Source organism: Oncorhynchus clarkii, chromosome 2 (genome assembly GCF_045791955.1).
Source record: "Oncorhynchus clarkii lewisi isolate Uvic-CL-2024 chromosome 2, UVic_Ocla_1.0, whole genome shotgun sequence".
NCBI lineage: Eukaryota > Metazoa > Chordata > Actinopteri > Salmoniformes > Salmonidae > Oncorhynchus > Oncorhynchus clarkii.
In genome coordinates, this window is record NC_092148.1 from 73,660,089 (window position 1) to 73,673,074 (window position 12,986).

General features: G+C 45.0%; 1 protein-coding gene across 2 annotated transcripts in view; it reads left to right on the top strand.

Moving 5' to 3' along the window:
* LOC139373513 (furin (paired basic amino acid cleaving enzyme) b) overlaps positions 1-12,986 on the top strand; it is a 191,034-nt gene that overhangs the window by 17,770 nt on the left and 160,278 nt on the right. For both annotated transcript variants that reach the window (XM_071114111.1, XM_071114120.1), the window contains exon 2: positions 10,365-10,673. In XM_071114111.1, the coding sequence (XP_070970212.1) occupies positions 10,485-10,673 (189 nt within the window). In that variant the 5' untranslated portion in view covers positions 10,365-10,484. The remainder of the gene's footprint in view (positions 1-10,364; positions 10,674-12,986) is intronic.

The following is a 12,986-nucleotide window of genomic DNA, read 5'->3' on the forward strand; positions in this document are numbered from 1 at the left end:
AGCCAGGTTTTTCACTAAGTTGGACCTTCGTAACGCTTACCATCTCGTGCGCATCAGGGAGGGGGACGAGTGGAAGACAGCGTTTAACACTCCGTTAGGGCACTTTGAATACCGGGTTCTTCCTTTCGGCCTCGCTAACGCTCCAGCTGTCTTTCAGGCATTAGTCAATGACATCCTGAGAGACATGCTGAACATCTTTGTTTTCGTTTACCTTGACGATATCCTGATTTTTTCACCGTCACTCCAGATTCATGTTCAGCACGTTCGACGTGTCCTCCTGCGCCTTTTAGAGAATTGTCTTTTTGTGAAGGCTGAGAAGTGCACTTTTCATGCCTCCTTTGTCACATTTCTCGGTTCTGTTATTTCCGCTGAAGGCATTAAGATGGATCCCGCTAAGGTCCAAGCTGTCATTGATTGGCCCATTCCTAAGTCATGCGTCGAGCTGCAGCGCTTTCTCGGCTTCGCGAATTTCTATCGTCGTTTCATCCGTAATTTCGGTCAGGTGGCAGCTCCTCTCACAGCCCTTACTTCTGTCAAGACGTGCTTTAAGTGGTCCGTTTCCGCCCAGGGAGCTTTTGATCTCCTCAAGAATCGTTTTACATCCGCACCTATCCTTGTTACACCTGACGTCTCTAGACAGTTCGTTGTCGAGGTTGACGCGTCAGAGGTGGGCGTGGGAGCCATTCTTTCTCAGCGCTCCCTCTCTGACGACAAGGTCCACCCTTGCGCGTATTTTTCTCATCGCCTGTCGCCGTCGGAACGTAACTATGATGTGGGAAACCGCGAACTGCTCGCCATCCGCTTAGCCCTAGGCGAATGGCGACAGTGGTTGGAGGGGGCGACCGTTCCTTTTGTCGTTTGGACTGACCATAGGAACCTTGAGTACATCCGTTCTGCCAAACGACTTAATGCGCGTCAGGCTCGTTGGGCGCTGTTTTTCGCTCGTTTCGAGTTCGTTATTTCTTATCGTCCGGGCTCTAAGAACACCAAGCCTGATGCTTTATATCGTCTCTTCAGTTCTTCAGTATCCTCCACTGATCCCGAGGGGATTCTCCCTGAGGGGCGTGTTGTCGGGTTGACTGTCTGGGGAATTGAGATGCAGGTAAAGCAAGCACTCACTCACACTCCGTCGCCGCGCGCTTGTCCTAGGAACCTTCTTTTCGTTCCCGTTCTTACTCGTCTGGCCGTTCTTCAGTGGGCTCACTCTGCCAAGTTAGCCGGCCACCCCGGCGTTCGGGGTACGCTTGCTTCCATTCGCCAGCGTTTTTGGTGGCCCACTCGGGAGCATGACACGCGTCGTTTCGTGGCTGCTTGTTCGGTCTGCGCGCAGACTAAGTCCGGTAACTCCCCTCCTGCCGGCCGTCTCAGACCGCTTCCCATTCCCTCTCGACCGTGGTCTCACATCGCCTTAGATTTTATCACCGGACTGCCTTCGTCAGCGGGGAAGACTGTTATTCTTACGGTTGTCGATAGGTTCTCTAAGGCGGCTCATTTTATTCCCCTCGCTAATCTCCCTTCTGCTAAAGAAACGGCACAAATCATCATCGAGAATGTTTTCAGAATTCATGGCCTTTCGTCAGACGTCGTTTCGGACAGGGGTCCGCAATTCACATCTCAATTTGAGGGAGTTTTGCCGTTTGATTGGGGCTTCCGTCAGTCTCTCTTCCGGCTTTCACCCCCAGTCTAACGGTCAAGCAGAACGGGCCAATCAGACTATTGGTCGCATCTTACGCAGTCTTTCTTTTCGTAACCCTGCGTCTTGGTCAGAACAGCTCCCCTGGGCAGAATACGCCCACAACTCGCTTCCTTCGTCTGCGACCGGGCTATCTCCTTTTCAGAGTAGCCTCGGGTACCAGCCTCCGCTGTTCTTGTCTCAGTTCGCCGAGTCCAGCGTCCCCTACGCTCAGGCTTTTGTCCAACGTTGCGAGCGCACCTGGAAGAGGGTCAGGTCTGCACTTTGCCGTTATAGGGCGCAGACTGTGAGAGCCGCTAATAAGCGTAGAACTAAGAGTCCTAGATATTGTCGCGGTCAGAGAGTTTGGCTTTCCACTCAGAACCTTCCCCTTAAGACAGCTTCTCGCAAGTTGACCCCGCGGTTCATTGGTCCGTTCCGTATTTCTCAGATCATTAATCCTGTCGCAAAGCGACTTCTTCTTCCGCGATATCTTCGTCGCGTCCACCCGGTCTTCCATGTCTCCTGTGTTAAGCACGTTCTTTGCGCCCCCGCTCGTCCCCCCCCCCCCCCATCCTTGTCGAGGGCGCACCTATCTACAGGGTCCGTAAGATTTTGGACATGCGTCCTCGGGGCCGTGGTCATCAGTACCTAGTGGATTGGGAGGGGTACGGTCCTAAGGAAAGGAGTAGGGTTCCCTCTCGGGACGTGCTGGACCGTTCGCTGATCGATGATTTCCTCCGTTGCCGCCAGGTTTCCTCCTCGAGTGCGCCAGGAGGCGCTCGGTGAGTGGCGGGGTACTGTCATGTATTGTCATATTATGTCTTGTTCCTGTTCTTTCTCTTCACTTCGTCTCCCTCTGCTGGTCGTATTAGGTTACCTTCTCTTCCTCTCCTTCCCCCAGCTGTTCCTCATTTTCTCTAACTACCTCGTTCACCCTTTTCCCACCTGTTCCCTTTTTCCCTCTGATTAGGTCTCTATTTCTCTCTCTGTTCCTGCTTCTGTCTTTGTCAGATTCTCGTTTGAGTTTCTCATGCCAGAACCAAACTATCGTCTCGTTTGCTTCACCCTTGTCCTGTCCTGTCGGAATCTGCCTGTTCATCTGATGCTACGTGTGATCAGGTACCTCTGTCCTCTACGACCCGCGCCTACCCAGAGAGACCAGCAGTCTGTCACCGCTAACCCAGCTATTCTCCTCTGCTGCTAAGAAGGGGACTCTAACCCAGCTATTCTCCTCTGCTGCTAAGAAGGGGACTCTAACCCAGCTATTCTCCTCTGCTGCTAAGAAGGGGGACTCTTCTGTAAATATCAGAAGGACTTTATGATTCATTTGTCGCCCTCTCTGCGGGTTGTCTGTTTTGCCATTATATACATCTGAAGAGGATCTATGTCTTCCCTGTGTTTTGACATTAAAGGACTCTGTTTTTGTTAAACCGCTTTTGGGTCCTCACTCACGTGCATAACAAAGAATATGTTTTCGTTTCAGTCTCCTCCATCTCCACTAATCGAAGCTAATTGTATGGCTTTTTTTCCTAATAATAATGTAAAATGAACATCTGTGCAGAAAGACTCATGTGAAGGCCAAATTACAGAGGAGGAACTTCTTGATGCAATTAAAGCCTTTACGGCTGGGAAAACTCCAGGGCTGGATGGCATACCAGTGGAAGCATACCAAACTTTTTTGATATACTCAGAGGACCATTATTAGCATTTTTTAACCACTCCTATATAAATGGCAGTTTATCGAACAACCAACAAGAAGGTCTGATATCATTATTACTGAAACAGGACCAAGTGGTATATATAAATGTAACTTCGCACACGCAACGTGTCTGGTCTTGTCAGCATGTAAGTGTTATTGTTTTGTGTTATTAGTTTACTCCAATTGGGGGAAGGGTGATAGGGTTTGCGGGGAATATCAATGGTATATTCTAAAAAAAAAGTATGTATATCTACAGTGGGGAGAACAAGTATTTGATACACTGCCGATTTTGCAGGTTTTCCTACTTACAAAGCATGAAGGGGTCTGTAATTTTTATCATAGGTACACTTCAACTGTGAGAAAATCACATTGTATGATTTTTAAGTAAAAAGAGGCAGGGGGAGGGGCTTGGTGTATGTGTAAACCATAGAGGAAGAGGCGAAGCACTAAAATCGGTCCAAAATAAGGCCAATGCCTTATATGTGCTTATTTTGGACCTAAGTTTGTAGTCTGCCTTCCCGCCTTTGGGACAACGACTCCCATTGTTAGGGCGGAGATGTGCGTCTTGTCATTATATACAGATCTCTGGTGTAAATGGGAAGGCGCACACAGCAAAGAAGAGCGAAGGAAATAAGAACAAAAATACAGTGTGAGAAAAAGCGGACATAAACGTTCATAAAAATGAAAAATAACAAAACCTTGATTCTTGCGATACAGGCATTTCGAATATCGTGCAAAAACATACATTCGAATTAATCTTATAAATTCTCTGTATCGCCCAGCCATAGCCTTAGTGTACCGTAATTTCCGGACTCTAAGCCGCTACTTTATTCCCACACTTTGAACCTCGCGGTTTATACAATGACGCGGCTAATTTATGGATTTTTCCCGCTTTCACAAGATTCATGCCGCCAAAAAACTGAGCACCGTCACATAATGTGACGTAAATCGAGCGCGCTCAAACTTCCCATCAATCTGATTACGGTAGTAATTTTGTCACCCTCATCATGGCAAAGACACGGAGAAATGCATATGATGCAGCTTTCAAGTTGAAGGCGATCGATCTGGCTGTTGGAAAAGGAAATAGAGCTGCTGCATGGGATCTTGGCCTTAATGAGTCGATGATAAGACATTGGAAACAGCAGCGTGAGGAACTGACTCAGTGCAAAAAGAAAACAAAAGCTTTCAGAGGGAAGAAAAGCAGATGGCCCAAAGTATTTGCAGCCACTCAACATCAGTGTAAATCGTGCATTTACGGTGGCGCTCCTTGTTCATTGGGAGGCTTGGATGACAAGTGGGGAGAAATCCTTCACTAAAACGGGCCGCAGGCAAAGAGCATCTTATGGTCAAGTCTGCCAGTGGGTCCTGACAGCGTGGAGCATTGTCAAAAAATCCACTATCATCAACGGGTTTCGAAAGGCTGGACTGCTGCGTGTTGAAGGGGCAGCATGAGCTCAGCGGGGTATTTGCCTCCGGATGAAAGTGAGGAGAGCGACAATGAAACCGATCCAACATCGGATGAAGCAATTCTGAGGCTATTCAACTCTGACACCGAAGGAGATGACTTCAGTGGTTTCAGTGCACAGGAGGAGGAAGATAGTGACCAATGACTTTCTTGGTAGGCTACTGTTTTAATTTTTGTTACAAGCCGTGTTTCGTTAAAGCCTATTTATTTTTGTTACAACGCCGTGTTTCGTTTAAAGGCTGTGTAAAGTTCATTTGTTTCAATGTACCGGTAGGCACCTGCGGCTTATAGACATGTGCGGCTTATTTATGTACAAAATACATATTTTTTAATAATTCAGTGGGTGCGGTTTATATTCAGGTGCGCTTAATAGTCCAGCAATTACGGTAACCTGCAACCTGCAATAGATCCTCCCAATTAAAGTTAAGGAACGCGGTGTCCTTGATGTTTAGTGAAATGTTTTTTTGACACATCCAGATTTTAATGATCACCCTGGGACTGTGGGAAACCAATGGTTGTGTCATGATCATCATCATCTAATCATGATAAATAAATTGCCTTCAACTGTTTGAATAATGTGTGGTCCAGGTAGTGATGGGGTAAAAAATCTATACAGTTACATATTGGGATATTATTTTTGATGATATATTGTATCGTTTTGACAATATGTCAAAAACAATAATTGCGCTAGTTGGCTATACCTGCACCAACTCCAGTATTTTCCTTCATAGCTTGTTCTCCATCTTCTTTTGAAATAGGGAGCCAATTTGTTTTCAGCACTTTTATTTATATGACTGATCAAAACTAATTTTCTCGTGGCTCTCTCTTGTCCCTCTGCAGAAGTCATATGTTGAGCAATATGTTTGGAACGTAGAATTTCAATAATTGTATTTGTCACATGTGCCAAATAATAAAGGTGTAAACCTTACAGTGAAAAGCTTACTTACAAGCCCTTAACCTCTAAGAAATTGGTGTCCCTAAACCGGGGCAGTTGTTGCTCAATATGCGATAATGTGACTAGAAGGACATTGTAAACAACAGCCAACATGTCTTATATAGGCAGGAAGCTTAAATTCTTGTTAATCTAACTTACGATAACCAATTTACAGTAGCTATTACAGAAAAAAATACCATGCTATTGTTTGAGGATAGTGTACAACAACAAAACACTTTTATCAAGGCAACTGGTTTGATACGTTCACCTCTGAAGGTAAATAAATGTACTTACATTCAGTAAACTTGCTCTAATTTGTCATCCTGAGGGTCCCAGAGATAAAATGTAGTATAGTTATGTTTAAGAAAATCAATTTTTATATTAAAATGTAGGAACTGGGGTCTGCAGTTTGACCCCACTGCTGTCTCCGTCTCCACACCCACCACGCCCGGTGGTTAGATGTGTAAAAGTTAGTCTATTTTCTGTAGGGAAGTTAATGATCCATCATGTATGACATTCCTGGGAGTATGTAAACTTAATTTTTTTATTACCATAGCATTTTTGTATGTTCTCTATAGGTATTTACTTGAAAATGTATAAATTGACCAATTCGGCACATTTGGGCAAACTCCTGGCAGACTTGATACACAATATTGTGTAGTGAACTAATTATTCACTTGATCAATCTGAAACTTTGCACACACACTGCTGCCATCTTGTGGACAACATCTAAATTACACCTAGAATCCTATCTCAATGTATGGCCTTTCTGTTGCATTTCAAAGATGTATTATCTTTTACCAGATCTAATGTGTTATATTATATATCCTACATTCATTTCACATTTCCACAAACCTGTTTCCTTTCAAGTGGTATCAAGAATATGCATATCCTTGCTTCAGGTCTTGAGCTACAGGCAGTTAGATTTGGTTATGTCAAATTAGGCGGAAATTGAAAAAAAGGGTCCGGTCCTCTTAAACAAAAGTGCAGTTATAAGAAAATAGAGTTACTAAAGTAAAAAATAACAATAAAGAGGCTATATACAGGGGGGCCCATACCGAGTCAATGTGCGGGGGCACAGGTTAGTCGAGGAACTCTCAACGCGCTCTACTTCAGCCTGTTGATGTTAATGGGGGCCTGTTCAGCCCTCCTTTTCCTATAGTCCATGATCAGCTCATTTGTCTTGCTCACAATAAGGGAGAGGTTGTTGTCCTGGCACCACACTGCCAGGTCTCTGAGCTCCTCCCTATAGGCTATGTCATCGTTGTCAGTTATCAGGCCTACCACTGTTGTGTCGTCAGCAAACTTAATGATGGTGTTGGAGTCGTGCTTGGCCACGCAATCGTGGGTGAACAGGGAACACAGGAGAGGACTAAGCATGTACCCCTGGGGGCTCCAGTGTTGAGGATCAGCGTGGCAGATGTGTTGTTGCCTACCCTTACCACCTGGGGGCGGCCCATCAGGAAGTCCAGGATCCAGTTGTAGCGGGAGGTGTTTAGTCTCAGGATCCTTAGCTTAGTGATGAGCTTTGTGGGCATCTTTGTATCTGTTGGGGCGGTATGCAAATTGGAGTGGGTTTAGGGTGTCCGGGATTATGGTGTTGATTTGAGCCATGACCAGCCTTTCAAAGCACTTCATGGCTACTGACGTGAGTGCTGCGGTGCAGTAGTCATTTTGTCAGGTTACCTTCGCTTTCTTGGGCATAGGGACTATGGTGGTCTGCTTTAAACATGTAGGCATTACAGATTCGGTCAGGGAGAGGTTGAAAATGTCAGTGAAGACACTTTCCAGTTTGTCCACGCATGCTCTCAGTACATGTCCTGGTAATCCGTCTGACCCGCTGCCTTAAATGTTGACCTGTTTAAAGTCTTCCTCACATCAGCTACGGAGAGGTGATCACAGTATCGAATCGCAATACATATAGAATCGTGAGAATCGCAATACACATCGTATCGGCACCTGAGTGTTGTGATAATATCGTATCGTGAGGTCCCTGGCAATACCCAGCCCTAGATCCAGACAGCACAGAGCAGACACATGAAAAGCTAAGACTGCATCATCTCCGTAAGCTATACCTTTGGGGCTTCCTGAGTCTCTATTCTCATTAGGCTGTCTGTGTCTAACTGAAAGCCCATCTATGATGCCTGGACAGAGTGAGGGCTCTCAGGGGAGAGATAGAGCTTTACCCACTCTGTTTTTAGATAGCGCAGCCTCAGCACAAATCACAGCTTAACTCTCCCCCATATGACAGATCACAACTAAGCCTGAACAAACAAAAAAAAACAGGACAACGCAAGCTGCCTTCGCACAGTAGGACTTCTCTTGCAAGCAAACCTACTCTCTTGATCCTGTTCTTTCGCCCTCATCTGAAACTCTCTCTAAATTCAATTACGGCTCAACTTGTTTTTTAGATGAGTACTATTTCTGGTGTTTTTAAGTACAGCACAAACACTTTTGAAAAAGTCCCTGATGCCGTTGTAGCCTCTTTAACAAGAGAAAGATGTCAAATAGAGCCTCTGTTTCTGTCTCTCTCGAAGGAGAAACTGTGTTGGAAGAAAACAAATTCTTTCTATGCATGCTGTGGTCTGTGGTCTCCTATTTTTGCTCTGTGCTGTGGCATGTGGGGGTGTGCACATTGAGTGAGCAAGTACAGTTGAAGTCGGAAGTTTACATACACCTTAGTCAAATACATTTAAACTCAGTTTTTCACATTTCCTGATACTTAATTCTAGTAAAAAAATCCCTGTCTTAGGTCAGTTAGGATGACCACTTTATTTTAAGAATGTGAAGTGTCAAAATAATAGTAGAGAGAATTATTTATTTCAGCTTTTATTTCTTTCATCACATTCCCAGTGGGTCAGAAGTTTTCATGCACTCAGTAAGCATTTGGTAGCATTGCCTTTAAATTGTTTAACTTAGGTCAAACGTTTCGGATAGCCTTCCACAAGCTTCCCACAATAAGTTGGGTGCATTTTGGTCTATTCCTCCTGACAGAGCTGGTGTAACTGAATCAGGTTTATAGGCCTCCTTGCTCGCACACGGTTTTTAAGTTCTATACACATTCTAAACACATTTTCTATAGGATTGAGGTCAGGACTTTGTGATGGTCACTTCAATACCTTGACTTTGTTGTCCTTAAGCCATTTTGCCACAACTTTGGAAGTATGCTGGGGGTCATTGTCCATTCAGAAGACCAATTTGCGACCAAGCTTTAACTTCCTGACTGATGTCTTGAGATTTTGCTTCAATATATCCACATAATTTTCCTCCCTTATGATACCATCTATTTTGTGAAATGCATAGGTTTAAATATTAACTTCTTGTGAATCCAACCACGGTGTAAGATTTCAAAAATGCTTTACGGCGAAAGCATACCTTACGATCATTTGAGAACATAGCAGCAGACAAATCATTACAAACAGTAACCAGCCAAGTAGAAGAGTTACTTACACAAGTCAGAAATAGAGATACAATGAATCACTTTCCTTTGATGATCTTCATATGGTTGCACTCAGAAGACATACATTTTTTCAATAAATGTTCCTTTTTTTGATAAAGACTCTTTAAATCCAAAAACTCAATTTTATTTGCGCGTTTTCTTCAGTAATACACAGGCTCAAACACAGTAAAACCAGGAAGACAAAAAAATCCAAATAGTATCCATAAAGTTAGTAGAAATATTTCAAACGATGTTCATAATCAATTCTCAGGTTGTTTTTAGCCTAAATAATCGATAATATTTCGAACGGACAATAACGTCATCAACTCACGCACATGAAAAAGCTCTGTGACACGGCAGGGTCCACTCATTCAGATTGCTCTTATTCCCTCATTTTTAGAATACAAGCCTGAAACAATTTCTAAAGACTGGTGACATCTAGTGGAAGGCATCGGAACTGCAATTTGAGTCCTAAATCAATGGATACTGTAAGGGCATTGAATAGAAAACTACAAACAAACAAAAAAATCCTACTTCCTGAATGGATTTTTCTCAGGTTTTTGCCTGCCAAATCACTTCTGTTATACTCACAGACACTATTTGAACAGTTTTGGAAACTTTTGGAGTCTTTTCTATCCAAATCAATTATATGCATATCCTATCTTCTGGGCCTGAGTAGATGGCAGTTTAATTTGGGCACGCTTTTCATCCAAAATTCCAAATGCTGCCCCCTACCCTAAAGAAGTTAAAGGCACAGTCAACTTAGTGTATGTAAACTTCTGACTCACTGGAATTGTGATACAATGAGTTATAAGTGAAGTAATTTGTCTGCCCCCTATCCTAGAGAAGTTAAAGGCACAGTCAAGTAGGCACAGTATTTTAACTTCTGACCCACTGGAATTGTGATACAGTGAATTATAAGTGAAATAATCTGTCTGTAAACAATTGTTGGAATAATTACTTGTGTCATGCACAAAGTAGATGTCCTAACCTACTTGCCAAAACTATAGTTTGGTAACAAGAAATTTGTGGAGTGGTTGAAAAACGAGTTTTAATGACTCCAACATAAGTGTATGTAAACTTCCGACTTCAACTGTACCTGTGTGTGTGTGCGTGTGCAAATGTGTGTTTTTTCCCCCTCTTTTTCTCCAGGTCACTGCTCTACTTGGCTGCTGTGAGGGAGCTCAGGGCTGTGACTGGTAAGCAGTGAGACTTCTCCACCCCAGACAGACGGACAGAGTGCCTCTGTCCGGTGCCCCTGCTCTCCTTTTCATGGATGCCAGGCTGGCCCTGCTGCAGCTTGGGACTCTCCTGGGTCTCCTGTCCTTAGCACTGGAGTTTACTGCTGAACCGACCGCTGCCGAGGAGGTCTACACTAACACCTGGGCAGTCCATATAGAGGGAGGACCACAAGAGGCTGACCGTATCTCCAGGAAACATGGTTTCGTCAACCACGGCAATGTGAGTAGCACAGCAGTAGACTCTGTGGAGCCTCTCTAGTCAGAGTGTATGACCTGTCTATGCCCTGCATCTGTGGTCAGTTGAAGCCCTGTTCTATTGTCAGTGACAACCTGCTCAACAGGCTTCAATGCACAACAAGACACATAAAGATATAACAGCCTATAAGCCCTCATGTTTTGAGAGTGCATGTCATGGCTCGTCCATCCCTTGAGTTCAGCTGATAGCTGGCAGCTAAAGCCTGCACTTCTTCTAGTTAATTGGGGCATACCATACCATGCATATGTGTGTGTGTCTGTGTCTGTGTGTGGTAGTTTACGTGCCTCTGCCCAACACACAGCTGGGCAGTCTGGCTCTCCAGGGGGAGGGTTTAGCCAGTCAGTCTGTTTACTCTGGGTTCTATATGGAGCATCCTAGGAAAGAGTTATTTTGGGATTACAGGGGAAGTATGATTGTAATTGGGGAAAAGAAACAAGCAGTTAAGTCTGAGACTAGCCTGTCTAGTGTCCTGTCCTCTTTTGAGCCTCAGCCTCCTTCCATATCCCTCGCTTTGTGGAGAGAGCGGGAGAGAGGGAGAATTTGTGTGTGCTGCTGTTTGTGTGTTTGAATCAATTGGAATTTGATCCTTTTTCATAAACACACACACGCCCACACATGTTGATCATTAGTATATATTTCTCTGGACTCCCCGGTTATGTGCTTTGTTATTGCCAGTTAGTAGTCCTTCTACTCCTTCATCTTTTCAATCACAGTTCAGTCGTTCCGCAGTAGACTTCACTCTATTTTCACGTATGCATGCATTGAGCTTCACTACACACACCACTGAACAGCCATCTGGATTCTTCCGTGGGAATACATGCATAGGAGGTTCTGAACTCCCAAACCTTCCTTCACCCTCTCCCCCCCGAAAATAGGATTTTCAGAGCGGTTTGCAAAATTAATTTAGGGTTATCTTCTGCTTTCTTTATGTTGCTGTCCATGCAGCTTCTGTCTTGAGGACTGTTTTGCTAGCACAGACTGGAATATGATCCGGGATTCATCCAATGGCATTGAGGAGTATACCACCTCAGTCACCAGCTTCATCAAAAAGTGCATCGACGACATTGTCCCCACAGTGACCATACGTACATTTCCCAACCAGAAGCCATGGATTACTGGCCACATCCGCACCGAGCTAAAAGGCTAGAGCTGCCGCTTTCATTGAGCGGGACAGTAATCCGGATGCTAATAACAAATCCTGCTATGCCCTTAGACGAACCATTAAACAGGCAAAGCGTCAATACAGGGCTAATATTAAATCCTACTACACCGGCTCTGATGCTCTATTTGGCAGGGCTTGCAAAATATTACGGACCACAGAGGGAAACCCAGCCACGAGCTAGCCAGTGACTCGAGCCTACCAGATGAGCTAGATGCCTTTTAAGCTCGCTTCGATGCAAGCAACACTAAAAAATGCATGAGAGCACCAGCTGTTCTGGATGAGAGCACCAGCTGTTCTGTGATCACGCTCTCCTCAGCCGGTGTGTGCAAGACCTTTAAACAGGTCAAAATTCACCAAGCCGCGGGGCAGACGGATTACCAGGATGTGTGCTCAAAGCATGCGCGGACCAACTTGCAAGTGTCTTCACTGACACTTTCATCCTCTACCTGACCGGGTCTGTAATACCTATATGTTTCAAGCAGACCACCATAGTCCCTGTGCCCAAGGAAGTGAAGGTAACCTGCCTAAATTATTACCACCCCGTAACACTCGCGTCAGTAGCCATGAAGTGCTTTGAAAGGCTGGGCATGGCTCACATCAACACCATCATGCCGGAAACCCTAGACCCACTCCAATTGTCATACTGCCCCACATATGACACAATATCAATCGCATTCCACATTGCCTTTTCCCACCTGGACAAAAGGAACACCTATGTGAGAATGCTGTTCATTGACTACAGCTCAGCGTTCAGCAGCATACTGCCCACAAAGCTCATCACTAAGCTAAGGACCCTGGAACTAAACACCTGCAACTGCAACTGGATCCTGGACTTCCTGACGGGCCGCCCCCAGGTGGTAAAGGTAGGCAACAACACAGGTAGCCACGCTTATCCTCAATCCAGGGGCCCTTCAGGGGCGCGTACTTAGTCCTCTCCTGTACTCCCTGTTCACCCACGACTGTGTGGCCAAGCACGACTCCAACACCATCATTAAGTTTGCTGACGACACAGCAGTGGTAGACCTGACAACGATGACATAGCCTATAGGGAGGAGGTCACAGACCTGGAAATGTAGTGCCAGAGTAACAATCTCTCCCTCAATGTGAGCAAGACA